This window comes from Oncorhynchus masou, chromosome 3 (assembly GCF_036934945.1).
Source record: "Oncorhynchus masou masou isolate Uvic2021 chromosome 3, UVic_Omas_1.1, whole genome shotgun sequence".
NCBI classification, from domain to species: domain Eukaryota; kingdom Metazoa; phylum Chordata; class Actinopteri; order Salmoniformes; family Salmonidae; genus Oncorhynchus; species Oncorhynchus masou.
In genome coordinates this window covers 18,461,653-18,479,450 of record NC_088214.1, presented here as the reverse complement: position 1 = coordinate 18,479,450, position 17,798 = coordinate 18,461,653, and the positions used below count along the sequence as shown (strand labels likewise).

The 17,798-nt window shown below is 46.3% G+C and overlaps 1 protein-coding gene across 1 annotated transcript in view; it reads right to left on the bottom strand.

Moving 5' to 3' along the window:
- The window catches only part of LOC135512063 (dynamin-3-like), an 80,534-nt gene that overhangs the window by 6,891 nt on the left and 55,845 nt on the right, over positions 1-17,798 (bottom strand). The window contains exons 7-17 of the mRNA XM_064933690.1: positions 17,048-17,208; positions 16,755-16,897; positions 16,521-16,656; positions 16,345-16,412; positions 12,977-13,115; positions 12,744-12,830; positions 12,356-12,426; positions 11,288-11,348; positions 7,203-7,316; positions 1,990-2,099; positions 1,409-1,523 (exon numbers count right to left, since the gene is read on the bottom strand). Of these exons, the coding sequence (XP_064789762.1) occupies positions 1,409-1,523; positions 1,990-2,099; positions 7,203-7,316; positions 11,288-11,348; positions 12,356-12,426; positions 12,744-12,830; positions 12,977-13,115; positions 16,345-16,412; positions 16,521-16,656; positions 16,755-16,897; positions 17,048-17,208 (1,205 nt within the window). The remainder of the gene's footprint in view (positions 1-1,408; positions 1,524-1,989; positions 2,100-7,202; positions 7,317-11,287; positions 11,349-12,355; positions 12,427-12,743; positions 12,831-12,976; positions 13,116-16,344; positions 16,413-16,520; positions 16,657-16,754; positions 16,898-17,047; positions 17,209-17,798) is intronic.

The following is a 17,798-nucleotide window of genomic DNA, read 5'->3' as shown; positions in this document are numbered from 1 at the left end:
AATGGATATGACCCATCAGTTGTGTTGTGACAAGGTAGTGGTGGTATACAGAAGATAGCCCTATTTGGTAAAATACCAAGTCCATATTATGGCAAGAACAGCTCAAATAAACAAAGAGAAATGACAGTCCATCATTACTTTAAGACATGAAGGTCAGTCAACGCAGAACATTTCTAGAAATGTGAAAGTTATTTCAAGTGCAGTCGCAAAAACCATCAAGTGCTATGATGAAACTGGCTCTCATGAGGACTGCCACAGGAAAGGAAAACCCAGTTACCTCTGGTGCAGAGAAGTTCATTAGTTACCAGCCTCAGAAACTGAAGCCCAAATAAATGCTTCAGAGTTCAAGTAACAGACACATCTCAACATCAACTTTTCAGAGGAGACTGTGTGAATCAGGCCTTCATGGTTGAATTGCTGCAAAGAAACCACTATTAAAGGACACAAATAATAAGAGGAGACTTGCTTGGGACAGGAAACACAGCAATGGACATTAGACTGGTGGAAATATGGTGTTGGGGTGTGGGGGTGCTTTGCTGGGGACACTGTCAGTGATTTATTTAGAATTCAAGGCACACTTAACCAGCATGACTACCACAGCATTCTGCATCGATACACCATCCCATCTGGTTTGCGCTTAGTGGAACTATCATATGGTTTTCAACAAAACAATGACCCAACACACCCCCAGGCTGTGTAAGGACTATTTTATTTGACCAAGAAGGAGAGTGATGGAGTGTTGCATCAGATGACCTGGCCTCCACAATCACCTGACCATTGAGATGGTTTGGGATGAGTTGGAGCCAACAAGTTCTCAGCATATGTGGGAACTCTTTCAAGACTGTTGGAAAAGCATTCCAGGTGAAGCTGGTTGAGAGAATGCCAAGAGTCTGCAAAGCTGTCATCAAGGCAAAGGGTGGCTACTTTGAAGAATCTCAAATATAAAATGTATTTTCATTTGTTTAAGACTTTTTTGGTTATTACATGATTCCATTCTTCACTATTCTTCTACAATGTGGAAAATAGTAAATATAAAGAAAAACCCTAGAATGAGTAGGTGTGTCCAAACGTTTGACTGGTACTGTATACTGGATTATACATTCAAAATGCATATTTAGCAATGTACATTACCATGCAAGCACACAGGTTTAAGAAAAAATCATAAATAATAAGAATAGATATGACAGAAGTGCAACATGGGAAGGGAGTTAGGGGTAGTCATGGGTAATACGTAAGATGTGGAGTCAGTGACTAATATGGGGTGATGCCACAGGAAGTGGTCACAGTGGTGGGCACCAGGGTCGAGGTCAATTCCATTTAGATTCAGCCAATTCGGCTGGCTTTGTGAATAGACTGAATGGAAATGAAATTGTCCCCAACGCTGGTGGCCCGTGCAGCATTCACTCACATTGGAAGATCTTTCGGGGTAGACCCCAGCGCGAAGGAGAGAAGCCCTCCAACTGTCCACCTCATCCTGAGTGTCACAGGCCAGCTCCAGGAAACGGTTGTCCTTGTACACGTTCCTGTCGGACCACAACACAGGGGAGGGGAGGAGGAAGTTAGATACACTGGTTCCAGGTCCCCTTTGGGGTCAAGGCAGGGGGTAGCAGGCCCATCTAGTTAAATAAAGCCTAGGAAGAGAAGAAGCCCAGCAGCCACATTGGTTTCTGTCTTCCTGTACAGTTTGTGTTATTAGAAGTAGTGGTACCAAAGTAGGAATATTTAAAGTAAAAGTACACTTAGAAAAAAAGGTGCTATCTACAGTAGAACCTAAAAGGGTTCTTCCGCTGTCCGCATAGGTGAACTCTTTGAATAACCATTTTTGGTTCCAGGTAGAACCCTTATGGGTTTCACAGAGGGTTCTACCTGGAAAACAGACAGAGTTCTACATGGAACCAAAAAGGTTCCCCTACGGGCACAGCCGAAGAACCCTTGTGTACCGCTACAATATTAAAAGTTGACTCTATTAGGATGTGTCTGGTTCCAGACCTCTGCTCGGTGTTGAAGATGGCGAAGGCGTGCTTGCTGGACATAAAGCCTTTCTCCACGTCTCGCACCTTCAGGTTGTCAAGAGGGAGCATGTATTTCTTCTCCTTCTCCTGAGAAACACAAACAGAAAGGAAGAGGCCATCAGGTTTGACAATAGAAACAATCAAATGCAAAGAACCATAGCATGGAAATGCATACTTCTTTTCTGATTACTGTCTGATCTCTGTGTCAAATGATGTATATTTTTTCGTTCAAATTTTAATCAAGAGGTTGGTTTAATTGGGCGACGATCCAGGGAAAATAGAGAGAAGGGGAATGTGGAGACAAGGGTAAGGAGAGGGAGAATTTAGGGGGAGCGCAGGGGAGGGGAGAGAGGGTGGGGGAGCACAGAGGGGGAGATAGAGGGGAGGTGGAAAAGGGGAAGAACAATGAGAGTGAGAGGTAGAGCGGGGCAGGAGAGGGAGGGTAAGGGAGAGAGAAAGAGAAAGCCTACATGTGGAAGTCATTAGTGTGTTGGTCAAGACACAGTCATTCTCCATGGTACATCTGTAAGGGAGGGGGACCTGGGGCTGCAGGAAACCTTCTGGCTATGGGATGAGGAAACCTTCTGGCTATGGGATGAGGGGGGGGGGCTGGGACTGGGGCTGGGGCTGGAGGAAACTTTCTGGCTACGGGAGAGAGAGCTGGGGCTGGAGGAAACCTTTGTGCTACAGGAGGTGGAGCTGGGCTGGAAGAAACCTTCTTGCTACAGGAGGTGGAGCTGGGCTGGAGGAAACCTTCTTGCTACGGGAGGGGGAGCTGGGCTGGAGGAAACCTTCTTGCTACGGGAGGTGGAGCTGGGCTGGAGGAAACCTTCTTGCTACGGGAGGTGGAGCTGGGCTGGAGGAAACCTTCTTGCTATGGGAGGTGGAGCTGGGCTGGAGGAAACCTTCTTGCTACGGGAGGGGGAGCTGGGCTGGAGGAAACCTTCTTGCTACGGGAGGTGGAGCTGGGCTGGAGGAAACCTTTGTGCTACGGGAGGTGGAGCTGGGCTGGAGGAAACCTTTGTGCTACGGGAGGTGGAGCTGGGCTGGAGGAAACCTTCTTGCTACGGGAGGTGGAGCTGGGCTGGAGGAAACCTTCTTGCTATGGGAGGTGGAGCTGGGCTGGAGGAAACCTTCTTGCTACGGAGGGGGAGCTGGGCTGGAGGCAACCTTCTGGCTACGGGAGGGGGAGCTGGGCTGGAGGCAACCTTCTGGCTACGGGAGGTGGAGCTGGGCTGGAGGAAACCTTCTTGCTACGGGAGGTGGAGCTGGGCTGGAGGAAACCTTCTTGCTACGGGAGGGGGAGCTGGGCTGGAGGCAACCTTCTTGCTACGGGAGGGGGAGCTGGGCTGGAGGCAACCTTCTGGCTACGGGAGGTGGAGCTGGGCTGGAGGCAACCTTCTTGCTACGGGAGGGGGAGCTGGGCTGGAGGCAACCTTCTGGCTATGGAAACACAGATGTGGAGAAACACAGGGGACTCAGGGGACTGTGGTGTGTATGTGAACATGGACATCAGAAGAAACAGAGGGCTGCTTGTCTGGATAACACTGAGCATGACAAAGTTTTAAAGGTGGGTGCAACAAGTCAAGATGGAGAATAAAAAGTAATGTAAAATTCTCCATAACTCAATCCATCCCTCTCCATCCTCACCATCTCAATGCTTCACTCTCACATTCTCTCTCTTTCTCTCTCTCTCTCTCTCTCTATTAACCCTCCCCCTCTTATTTCTTCAATATTTTTTCTTTCCATTCCAGAGGGGCCCACTTCCTGCCTGATTTGTCGGGTAAGGGGGTTGAGAGAGGGATAGAGAGAGAGCGAGAGGTAGAGAGAGAGTGAGAAAAGGAGAGAGAGGGGGGAGATATTAAATGACAGCCTGGTGTTGACTTAACATCTGCTACCGCTTAACAGTACAGAGAGACAGTGAGAAGGAGGGAAGGAGGGAAGGAGGGAAGGAGAGAGGGAGAGAGGGAGAGAGTGAGAGTAGGAGGGAAGGAGAGAAGGCGGGAGGGAGGGAGGGAGGGAAGGAGGGAAGGATGGAAGGAGGGAAGGAGGGAAGGAGGGAGAGAAGGAGGGAAGGAGAGAAGGAGGGAGGGAGAGAAGGAGAGGAGGGAAGGAGGGAGGGAGAGAAGGAGGGAGGGGAATAACTTCCAGAGTGAAGTTAAGAAAGAGGGAGACCTGAAGAAGAAACAAAACGAAGGATTTAGAAAACTGGAACAACAGAGATGCCCAGATCTGACCCCTGCAGAGCCATGGTAGGGTATTACTAGACAAAACAATGGGAGTAGAAAATGAGAAATGAAAAATACACTTTGCAGACCTCTCTAGTTTGTATTCCCCAAGGGGTCACTCCAACCCATATATGGCCACATGGGTCCCTCCCTCTTCCTCCCTCTTCCTCCATCTCTCTCACTCTCTTTCCCTCCCTTTCTCTTTCCCTCTCTCTTTTTTGTAATATCCCCTCCCAGAGTGCTTAGCCAGTCTGTCCCGGTCGGTCATCTGAGTGAATGTGCCACGTCAAGCCTGGATACTCTGCCTGGCCGGCATGACCCAAACGGACTGCGATGGGAGCGACACACAGAAACACAATAAACAAAAAACCTAACGAGAGAGGGGGAGAAGAGGTGACGCAGACGGGTGAAAAGAAAACAGTGATTTTGGGGATCGGGTGGGGGTTCCCTACTTCTTGATGCCAAAATGGAGGAGGATGAGGGAGGAAGGCAAAGAGCAGCAACCGTGCAGCCCTACTGCCTATGGAATGGCCTGACACTCTGAGTCTGTCTGTCCGGCTCCGTCCTCCCAGTGTTCAGACTACCTGTTCATTGTCATACTGGTGTACAGTAGTCTGCACATTGGTTAGACTGGGCAGGGAAGCACTTCTCTTCTCTTTGGAGAAACATTGGCTTTCAAGGAGTGGGTTTGATTAGCCACACTCCACCATGGAGCATCTTCCAGAGCTGCCTGCTCGTCTCTGCTTCCTCCTTTACTGTGTGTGTTAGCTATCGCTTCTCACTAGGGCATCCTATTTGTACTTTGTGGCTGTTGTAACTGCATTTTTTTTAAACACTTATTTTATTTATGCAACACATGTAAGAAAATGAAGAAAATGCCTATGCTATAACAAAGTTGTTTTTTCATAGTCAGGTCTAGACCAATGTGTTTGTAATGTCTTTGAAACAGTCTTTCTGCTAAATGTACAGAACAACAGTAATAGAAATGTATAGGCTCCCTTGCACAAAGAATTCAGCCCTGATTGGCTCTGGTGCAGTAAAGGGAGGAGCAGCAGCGGCTCCATAGAATCAGACACAGAACAGTGGTCAACCCATCCATCAACTCCTGCATCAAATACAAACACATACTTCTAGTACTTCATTGGGGTTGGGCGGTTACAGTAACTATGTTGCCTAAATATACAGTCAAACTCATAGTGATTAAATATAATAGTAAATCATTTCATTCTGTGATCAAACTATTGTGTGAAAGATGATCTTCATATTGCCCAGGATGTGCAAGCGGAAATCAGCGAGAAATATGACTTCACTGATGATATAATAAACCAGCGAGGGGAGTGGCCTGGTGGTTTGGTAGTTTGGTGGGGTTAGTAGATGGCGGTGTTGAGAGGATGTATAGGAATCAGTGGTATTGTTGGGGTAAAGTACCGTATTGGGGTTGTATACTGTATAGAGATTGGAACTAGTGGTGGGTGTAGTAGGCATGCTAGGATTAGGTGTTGGGAATGCCTTTACTGCCCTGTTAGGGTGGTACTTCAGAGGCTGTGGGTTGGTATTGTTGATAGATGGTTTGCATAATGAAGGGGTATTTTACTGCCCTGTTAGGGTGGTATTTCAGAGGCTGTGGGTTGGTATTGCTGATAGATGGTTTGGATATTGAAGGGGTGTTGGGTTCAGAAACAGAGAGGGAGGAATATTGTCATTTAATAGGGGATTTCTCCCCACTGAATCATTGGAGGCTGATGTTTGGATTAAAAACTTGCCAAGAATGTGTGCTGTTCCAGAGAAACTGCCAACTGCACCGAGAAAGAGGCGGGGGGGGGGGGGGCAAAGCTCGAGAGTGTGTGTGTATGTGTCCAATTAAGTATGTGTGTGTGTGTGTGTGTGTGTGTGTGTGTGTGTGTGTGTGTGTGTGTGTGTGTGTGTGTGTGCGTGCGTGCGTGCGTGTGTGTGCGTGTGTGTGTGTGTGTGTGTGTGTGTGTGTAATAAATATACAGTAAAACGCACATGGAAAGTAAAGAAATGCTTGGTTGAATGTCAGAACTGCTTGAGAGTCAATGCAACTTGAGAATGTCTACGATACACCCAGTTAATGTCTATATCTATTAATAATCAAATAATGCCTTATAAAGCCAACACATTACCGTCTTTGTGTAAATGTGTGTGTTTGTATAATGTGTGTGAGTATGTGTGACCAGTGGTTTGATTTGGGATTGTTCCAATTGTGCAAAAGAAAACCAAATGCCTTAACTCCCAATGGAGTGAGAGAAGAGAGGTGGAGAGAGAGAAAGAGAGACAGAAAGAAAAGATGGGGGAACTCAAAGAGAGACAAAGTGGGCGAGACAGCTGATAGGGTCATAAACAGTCCACATAGTTTAATCCTCTCCATGTTCAGAATGTGGTCAATACACAGCCATATTCACTGTACAGGACTCACAAGTATTTTATATCCTCTTCCTGCTCTCTCTTTCTATGACCTATGGATGTCATCTGCTGACCAGTGCATGGATTGGCTGACTCCGGGAGTTGCCGTGTGTCTGCCTGTCTACACTTGCTGTGCAGAACTTCCTGGAACCTGTACAGCAGGCACAGACAGGCAGACAGACACCAGCCCACCAAGCTACGATGAACGCAACATTCAGTCAATCAAGGAGCAACCTGCATCTCAAGGGAAGGGGAAACCCCACTGAAGAGGCAATGGGGAACCACCGTTGAGTTGTGATTTAGTGAGTAGTCAGAAGGTATGATTTATAAAATGTCCTCTACAGATATATCAAACAAAAGAGACTCTTATGGCATTGGAATATTCTACCATTTGTTTACCCTGTCCTCCCTTCTGCCAGACATTAACCAGAAATGATGTTCCAATCCACCAACACCAGAAATCTAGCCATAAACTGCATCAAATTTACTGTGATTAACTACCGTACTAACCCACCCTGAAGAGGGTTGACTAACTCACCTCATCATCCTTAAACCAGGACAGGCTCTCAGCGGTCAGGACAAACCAGTACTCCTTGGCCCCACCTTTAATGATGCTGATGTTGTTGATGGTTAGCCAGCCCTTACGGATGACCTGTAGAGAGGGTAGGGGGCAGAGGTCAGAGGTTAGAGAACAGGGATTAAGAGATGGGGCCATAGTAGTGGTGGGTGTTGTGATTGTCAGGAAGAAAATTCTGACAGGTTTAAAGGCACTGAACAGTTGTCAGGTCAACACAGAAGCTAAACCTACTGTACCCATCCTCCACTGATTACACATTCTGTCAAACCTGGCTTGTTAGGCTACTATACATAACCAAACCTGGCTTGCTAGGCTACTATATGTAACCAAACTTGGCTTGCTAGGCTACTATATGTAACCAAACTTGGCTTGCTAGGCTACTATACATAACCAAACTTGGCTTGCTAGGCTACTATATGTAACCAAACCTGGCTTGCTAGGCTACTATACATAACCAAACCTGGCTTGCTAGGCTACTATACGTAACCAAACCTGGCTTGCTAGGCTACTATATGTAACCAAACCTGGCTTGCTAGGCTACTATACATAACCAAACCTGGCTTGCTAGGCTACTATATGTAACAAACCTAACCCAAACCTGGCTTGCTAGGCTACTATACATAACCAAACCTGGCTTGCTAGGCTACTATATGTAACCAAACCTGGCTTGCTAGGCTACTATATGTAACCAAACCTGGCTTGCTAGGCTACTATACATAACCAAACCTGGCTTGCTAGGCTACTATATGTAACCAAACCTGGCTTGCTAGGTTACTATACATAACCAAACCTGGCTTGCTAGGCTACTATATGTAACCAAACCTGGCTTGCTAGGCTACTATATGTAACCAAACCTGGCTTGCTAGGCTACTATATGTAACCAAACCTGGCTTGCTAGGCTACTATATGTAACCAAACCTGGCTTGCTAGGCTACTATACGTAACCAAACCTGGCTTGCTAGGCTACTATATGTAACCAAACCTGGCTTGCTAGGTTACTATACATAACCAAACCTGGCTTGCTAGGCTACTATATGTAACCAAACCTGGCTTGCTAGGCTACTATACGTAACCAAACCTGGCTTGCTAGGCTACTATACGTAACCAAACCTGGCTTGCTAGGCTACTATACGTAACCAAACCTGGCTTGCTAGGCTACTATACGTAACCAGACCTGGCTTGTTAGGCTACTATACATAACCAAACCTGGCTTGCTAGGCTACTATATGTAACCAAACCTGGCTTGCTAGGCTACTATACATAACCAAACCTGGCTTGTTAGGCTACTATATGTAACCAAACCTGGCTTGCTAGGCTACTATATGTAACCAAACCTGGCTTGTTAGACTACTATATGTAACCAAACCTGGCTTGCTAGGCTACTATATGTAACCAAACCTGGCTTGTTAGACTACTATATGTAACCAAACCTGGCTTGCTAGGCTACTATACGTAACCAAACCTGGCTTGTTAGACTACTATATGTAACCAAACCTGGCTTGCTAGGCTACTATATGTAACCAAACCTGGCTTGTTAGACTACTATATGTAACCAAACCTGGCTTGCTAGGCTACTATATGTAACCAAACCTGGCTTGCTAGGCTACTATACATAACCAAACCTGGCTTGCTAGGCTACTATATGTAACCAAACCTGGCTTGCTAGGCTACTATACATAACCAAACCTGGCTTGCTAGGCTACTATATGTAACCAAACCTGGCTTGCTAGGCTACTATATGTAACCAAACCTGGCTTGCTAGGCTACTATATGTTACCAAACCTGGCTTGCTAGGCTACTATACATAACCAAACCTGGCTTGCTAGGCTACTATATGTAACCAAACCTGGCTTGCTAGGCTACTATATGTAACCAAACCTGGCTTGCTAGGCTACTATACGTAACCAAACCTGGCTTGCTAGGCTACTATATGTAACCAAACCTGGCTTGCTAGGCTACTATATGTAACCAAACCTGGCTTGCTAGGCTACTATATGTAACCAAACCTGGCTTGCTAGGCTACTATATGTAACCAAACCTGGCTTGCCCAGCTACTATATGTAACCAAACCTGGCTTGTTAGACTACTATATGTAACCAAACCTGGCTTGTTAGGTTACTATACATAACCAAACCAATTTTTGCACTGATATGATGTATGAATAATAAAATGCAATGAGAAAGTGTGTTGTGTGAGAACTCAAAGTTAATCGATTGTGTCAGTGTGTATCTTTGTGACTCAACCAGACCACAACATGTGACTGAGTTCCGTTCGGTGACAGTCTCCTGGCACAACAAGGCACTAGGGTGACAGTCACAAACACAGGTCTGTGTCACAGTGTTAAGAGGTGGCTGTTGGGTTATTAGTGCTTCATTACACCCCCAAAACACACAATATTAGCATTATAGCATTAGTGCTACATCAGTGTCCATTGTGTTAGGTGTGTTAACCAGCAGGCACAACAAGCCCAAGGATTGAGTGAATATTAAGTTAGGTGTCTCAGATGGCATAGAACCACTAAGGGGGTTACCCAAACAGTTCATTTATAAAGTCTTGATTTTGTTCAGTTGTTTGCACGAATCAAAGATTTTTACAACACCATTTGTATTGGGAGGCTGATTGTGAAAGGTAACCCCCTGTGGTCAAAGGGATGAGGGAGTGTCGTAATGTAAACTGTTGCTCTTACAATCAGGCCTGAGGCGGGAGGAGAGGAGGCCTGAAACAGGAAGGAAGTGGGCCGTTAAAACACCTGGGGCACCACATTACGTGGGTACCACGTCTGGATACAACCTCACGACTGGAACCTGCCACACCTGGCTCAAATACATCAAGGCAAATACATGCTAATACTTGAGTTGTGGTTGATTTTGCTTGGAGTTTGTACTTTTGGGACTATTCCATTGGTTCCATTGTACAGCAGGCAAACTAAATCAACACAGATCAAGTATTTAAAAGTACTTGACATATGTATTTGCCATAGCAGTTGAGTGGGTTCAAGTTAGCATACCTTGAGAAGTGGAAAAAGCTATAAACAGCAACACACTCAAAGTGGCCACAAGAGGGAGCCACACTCAATGAGCAGTAGAGTAAGTATTTTTAAATGTTTTATTTTATTTTATTAGGATCCCCATTGGCTGCCGCTAAAGCAGGCAGCAGGCATAGCCCAACCCTAACCCCAACGAGTAATACTCACCAACCAGACCACACACCCAAAACAGGGCAGCTCAGATTCTCACTAAGGGCTTGGGATGAAATGCATGGGGCACCTTGTTGATATAGAAGTGGTTCAAACACAGTGATGATGGGAAACAGAGCGTAAAAACATCCATTTGGTTTGAACACACTGACATAATAATAAGTGTCAACATCCAAGTGAAAAAGACACACAAAGGCTATCGAAAGGTCCCCAAACTCAACATGAAATGCAAAAACATGCGACACACAGGTAATGGATGTATAACGTACTGGAGTATACATACCATGTGTGTACAAATGAATGATAGATAAAGAAACAAATAAGAGTCTGTGTCCCTATGGTCCTGTTTCCTCCTCTATGGTCCTGTTTCCTCCTCTATGGGCCTGTTTCCTCCTCTATGGGCCTGTTTCCTCCTCAATGGGCCTGTTTCCTCCTCTATGGTCCTGTTTCCTCCTCTATGGTCTGTTTCCTCCTCTATGGTCCTGTTTCCTCCTCTATGGTCCTGTTTCCTCCTCTATGGCCTGTTTCCTCCTCTATGGTCCTGTTTCCTCCTCTATGGTCCTGTTTCCTCCTCTAAGGTCCTGTTTCCTCCTCTATGGTCCTGTTTCCTCCTCTATGGCATGCACCCCACTGTGTGAGCCAGGGCACCCTTGACCTTTTGCCCAAGTGTGTGTGTGTGTGTGTGTGTGTGTGTGTGTGTGTGTGTGTGTGTGTGTGTGTGTGTGTGTGTGTGTGTGTGTGTGTGTGTGTGTGTGTGTGTGTGTGTGTGTGTGTGTGTGTGTGTGTGTGTGTGTGTGTGTGTGTGTGTGTGTGAGTGTGTGTGTAGTTCAGATCCTCCTCTATGTCTCACCTGGCTGACCTGGCTTGCAGCATTACTCTGCTTGCTGCTCTGCTTGCTGCTCTGCTGTGCACTATGGAGGAGAGACAGCGAGAGAGAGAGACAGCAGAGAGACAGCAGAGAGACAGAAAGACACAGCAGAGAGACAGCAGAAAGACAGAAAGACACAGCAGAGAGACAGCAGAGAGACAGAAAGACACAGCAGAGAGACAGAAAGACACAGCAGTGAGACAGAAAGAGACAGCAGAGAGGCAGAAAGACACAGCAGAGAGACAGAAAGACACAGCAGTGAGACAGAAAGAGACAGCAGAGAGGCAGAAAGACACAGCAGAGAGACAGCAGAGAGACAGAAAAGACTCAGCAGAGACAGCAGAGAGACAGAAAGACACAGCAGAGAGTCGGCAGAGACAGAAAGACACAGCAGAGAGACAGCAGAGAGACAGAAAGACACAGCAGAGACGGCAGAGAGACAGAAAGACCCACCAGAGAGATGGCAGAGAGACAGTAAGACAAAGCAGTGAGACAGAAAGAGACAGCAGAGTGACAGAGAGAGACAGCAAAGAAATAGAGAGAGACAGAAAGACACAGCAGTGAGACAGAAAGAGACAGCAGAGAGGCAGAAAGACACATCAGAGAGACAGCAGAGAGACAGAAAAGACTCAGCAGAGACAGCAGAGAGACAGAAAGACACAGCAGAGAGTCGGCAGAGACAGAAAGACACAGCAGAGAGACAGCAGAGAGACAGAAAGACACAGCAGAGAGACGGCAGAGAGACAGAAAGACCCACCAGAGAGACGGCAGAGAGACAGAAAGACAAAGCAGTGAGACAGAAAGAGACAGCAGAGCGACAGAGAGAGACAGCAAAGAAATAGAGAGAGACAGATAGAGACAGCAGAGAGACAGATAGAGAGATAGGAGGTTAGCACAGGAGAAAGGGAACCAGACAAGAGAGGGAGAGGTCTGTTAAAGTATTGTCTGCAGGAATTCAGTATCCGTTTCGAACGCTCACACCCCTACCCCCATCTCCACTATGTAATGAAAACAGCAGGCCATTAAAGGCAGGCCTAGTCAGTCATTTACTTAGCAAAGCCTATGAAGTCCTCATGGTTAGTGTTGATGTATGAGAGCTGGACATCGATCAGCAGCAACACCTGAAATTGGAGACAGAAAGATATGGTCAACAATACATGCAGGCAATTACAGTGTAGTATTACCAGCCCCTGGGTCAATAATTATACTATAATCATGTGAATTTGTACTGTGTGTGTGTGTGTGTGTGTGTGTGTGTGTGTGTGTGTGTGTGTGTGTGTGTGTGTGTGTGTGTGTGTGTGTGTGTGTGTGTGTGTGTGTGTGTGTGTGTGTGTGTGTGTGTGTGTGTGTGTGTGTGTGTGTGTGTGTGTGTGTGTGTGTGTGTGTGTGTGTGTGTGTGTGTGAGAGAGAGAGAGAGAGAGAGAGACGTATGTGTTACCTGGTCCTTGGCCCTACTCTCTCTGTCTCTGATGTGTGAGGTCACAATCCTCTCTGTTTCCTCACGCAGTCTGGGGAAGCAATCCAGCTGAAAACACACACACACACATACACAGATACCCATACCACGCAACCTGTTACAGTGCATCCTAGGAAATAATATAATTTAAAATATGTTTTTGAAAGGAATGACAGCGTACATCATAATGAGGATTGACTAAACTAAAAGGTTACCTTGTTGGTACACTGGCGCACAGTGTTGATCAGCTCCTGAATGACCATGTCCACACACTTGATACACGGCTCCTTGATCTTCACTATCTGCTTCTTCACAATGGCCTCAAATGCCATGTCTGGAGTGAACAGGCCAGTCCTGCAGCGCACAGCGAGAGAGAGAGAGAAGAGAGAGAGAGAGAGAGAGAGAGAGAATGAGAGAGAGAGAGAGAGAGAGAGAGAGAGAGAGAGAGAGAAAAGAGAGAGAAAAGAGAGAAAATAAAACCGTCAATAAAGCAAATGTGTGTGGGAAGAAAAAGAGGATAGGAGCTAAGCCAAGCTAAGGATCCTGGGACAAAACACCTCCCTCTGCAACTGGATCCTGGACTCCCTGACGGACCGCCCCCAGGTGATGAGAGTAGGTAGGAACACATCTGATCCTGAACACTGGAGCCCCCCAGGGGTGCGTGCTCAGTCCCCTCCTGTACTTCCTATTCACCCACGACTGCATGGCCAGGCACGACTCCAACACCATCATTAAGTTTGCTGATGATACAACAGTGGTATGCCTGATCACCGACAATGACGAGACAGCCTATAGGGAGGAGGTCAGAGACCTGGCCTGGTGGTGCCAGAATAACAACCTATCCCTCAAAGTAACCAAGACTATGGAGATGATTGTGGACTACATGAAAAGGAGGACCGAGCACGCCCCCATTCTCATCGATGGGGCTGTAGTAGAGCAGGTTGAGAACTTCAAGTTCCTTGGTGTCCACATCACCAACCAACTGGAATGGTCCAAACACACCAAGACAGTCGTGAAGAGGGCACAACAAAGCCTATTCCCCCTCAGGAAACTGAAAAGACTTGGCATGGGTCCTGAGATCCTCAAAAGGTTCAACAGCTGCAACATCGAGAGCATCCTGACCAGTTGCATCACTGCCTGGTATGGCAATTGCTCGGCCTCCGACTGCAAGGCACCATAGAGGGTAGTGCGTACGGCCCAGTATATAACTGGCTGCCTGCCATCCAGGACCTCTACACCAGGCGGTGTCAGAGGAAGGCCCTAAAAATGGTCAAAGACCCCAGCCACCCCAGTCATAGACTGTTCTCTCTACTACCGCATGGCAAGCGGTACCGGTGTGCCAAGTCTAGGACAAAAAGGCTTCTCAACAGTTTTTACCCCCAAGCCACAAGACTCCTGAACAGTTGATGAAATGGCTACCCGGACTTTATGCATTGTGTCCCGCCATCCTCCCCAGCCCCTCTTTTATGCTGCTGCTACTATCTGTTTACCTTCTATGCATAGTCACTTTAACTATACAGTGGGGCAAAAAAGTATTTAGTCAGCCACCAATTGTGCAAGTTCTCCCACTTAAAAAGATGAGAGAGGCCTGTAATGTTCATCATAGGTACATTTCAACTATGACAGACAAAATGAGAAAAGAAAATCCAGAAAATCACATTGTAGGATTTTAAATTAATTTATTTGGTGGAGAATAAGTATTTGGTCACCTACAAACAAGCAAGATTTCTGGCTATCACAGACCTGTAACTTCTTCTTTAAGAGGCTCCTCTGTCCTCCACTCGTTACCTGTATTAATGGCATACTCCACTATGGCCAAGACCAAATAGCTGTCAAATGACACCAGAAAAAAAATTGTAGACCTGCACCAGGCTGGGAAGACTGCATCTGCAATAGGTAAGCAGCTTGGTTTGAAGAAATCAACTGTGGGAGCAATTATTAGGAAATGGAAGACATACAAGACCACTGATAATCTCCCCGATCTGGGGCTCCACGCAAGATCTCACCCCATGGGGTCAAAATGATCACAAGAATGGTGAGCAAAAATCCCAGAACCACACAGGGGGACCTAGTGAATGACCTGCAGAGAGCTGGGACCAAAGTAACAAAGCCTACAATTAGTAACACACTACGCCGCCAGGGACTCAAATCCTGCAGTGCCAGACATGTCCCCCTGCTTAAGCCAGTACATGTCCAGGCCCGTCTGAAGTTTGCTAGAGAGCATTTGGATGATCCAGAAGAAGATTGGGAGAATGTCATATGGTCAGATGAAACCAAAATCAAACTTTTTGGTAAAAACTCAACTCGTCGTGTTTGGAGGACAAAGTTGCATCCAAAGAACACCATACCTACTGTGAAGCATGGGGGTGGAAACATCATGCTTTGGGGCTGTTTTTCTGCAAAGGGACCAGGACGACTGATCCGTGTAAAGGAAAGAATGTATCGTGAGATTTTGAGTGAAAACCTCCTTCCATCAGCAAGGGCATTGAAGATGAAACGTGGCTGGGTTTTTCAGCATGACAATGATCCCAAACACACCGCCCGGGCAACGAAGGAGTGGCTTCGTAAGAAGCATTTCAAGGTCCTGGAGTGGCCTAGCCAGTCTCTAGATCTCAACCCCATAGAAAATCTTTGGAGGGAGTTGAAAGTCCGTGTTGCCCATCAACAGGCCCAAAACATCACTGCTCTAGAGGAGATCTGCATGGAGGAATGGGCCAAAATACCAGCAACAGTGTGTGAAAACCTTGTGGAGACTTACAGAAAACGTTTGACCTCTGACATTCCCAACAAAGGGTATATAACAAAGTATTGATAAACTTTTGTTATTGACCAAATACTTATTTTCCACCATAATTTGCAAATCAATTCATTAAAAATCCTACAATGTGATTTTCTGGATTTTTTTCTCTCATTTTGTCTGTCATAGTTGAAGTGTACCTATGATGAAAATTACAGGCCTCTCTCATCTTTTTAAGTGGGAGAACTTGCACAATTGGTGGCTGACTAAATACTTTTTTGCCCCACTGTATATTCATGTACATACTACCTCAATTGGCCCAACCAACCAGTGCTCCCGCACATTGGCTAACTGGGCTATCTGAATTGTGTCCCACCCACCACCTGCCAACCCCTCTTTTACGCTACTGCTACTCTCTGTTCATCATATATGCATAGTCACTTTAACCATATCTACATGTACATACTACCTCAATCAGCCTGACTAACTGGTGTCTGTATGTAGCCTCACTACTTTTGTAGCCTCACTACTTTTATAGTCTCGCTACTGTTGTTTTTCACAATTTTTTACTGTTGTTTTTATTTCTTTACTTACCTATTGTTCACCTGATACCTTTTTTGCACTATTAGTTAGAGCCTGTAAGTAAACATTTCACTGTAAGGTCTACACCCGTTGTATTCAGCATTTCACTGTAAGGTCTACACCCGTTGTATTCAGCATTTCACTGTAAGGTCTACACCCGTTGTATTCGGCGCCCGTGACAAATAAACTTTGATTTGATTTGAGAGTGAGAGGTGGAGGTGGTATGAGAGTGGTAAACAGTAATAATATCAAATAAACACCCACCTGATACCGTGAATGTTCTTGATGGCGTAGCTGATCTCCCGCCGCATCTCCTTGTCATCACATTCCATCTGACAGAGAGAGAAAGGGAGAGAAAGAGAGATTGAGAATAAGATTGAGAGACTGTTTTTCAGTCAAGCACTCCAGGAAACAAGATATGCATCCGCCAGCTATCTAACCTTGACCAGTTCGAAAGGGAATCTCTCGTGGAAGATACGGTTGATCTTGGCTCCACCAGAGAGCTCTACAGTATCCACCTGGTCCCCAGAGCCCTCGATGCGCTTCTCAAAGTCCACGGAGAACTGCTGCACCATCCTACACACACAATTTAAATTGGAATTACAGTTGATTTACTGAATATACTGAATCAAAACGCAATTGACCCAAACCCTGATTGTGAGTGTGGAACTCACTGCAGCAGTTGCTTGGTCTTACGTCCCGGGTCATCAGGGCGGTATCCCCGGTACTCCTCGGCCTCCTTATCCAGAGACAGAAGCTGAGTCTGCAGCTTGCTACGGAACGCCGGCAGCGTGTCGCGGATGTGGTTGGTCAATTGCTATGGCAACACAACACAAAAAGTACCCTAAATATAATGTTGCTAAGCAAGCCTATTATGCTGGGCTTAAGGATGATTAGCAAGGATGTAATAACCTGTAGGAGAGACGGTTCATAACCTGGTCAGTCTGCAGTCTGTTGGTTAGCCTACCTGGTTGAGGACTTTCTGTAGGCACGGGGTGCCCATCTTTTCGGCCATGTGTCTGTAGGCCGGGTGAGTGAGGAAGAACTTCCTCTCAGCAGCCATAGCCATCTTGATGTCCTTCTTTCCATCAATGTCCTTCTGACTGCGGTTCACCACTCCAATATAACCTGGCAACACACACAGATGGGCAGTGTGAAACCAATCCAATATAACCTGGCAACACACACAGATGGGCAGTGTGAAACCACTCCAATATAACCTGGCAACACACACAGATGGGCAGTGTGAAACCACTCCAATATAACCTGGCAACACACACAGATGGGCAGTGTGAAACCACTCCAATATAACCTGGCAACACACACAGATGGGCAGTGTGAAACCACTCCAAAATAACCTGGCAACACACACAGATGGACAGTGTGAAACCACTCCAATATAACCTGGCAACACACACATATGGGCAGTGTGAAACCACTCCAATATAACCTGACAACACACAGGTGGGCAGTGTGAAACCACTCCAATATAACCTGGCAACACACACAGATGGACAGTGTGAAACCATTCCAATATAACCTGGCAACACACACATATGGGCAGTGTGAAACCACTCCAAAATAACCTGGCAACACACACAGATGGACAGTGTGAAACCACTCCAATATAACCTGGCAACACACACATATGGGCAGTGGGAAACCACTCCAATATAACCTGACAACACACACAGGTGGGCAGTGTGAATCCACTCCTA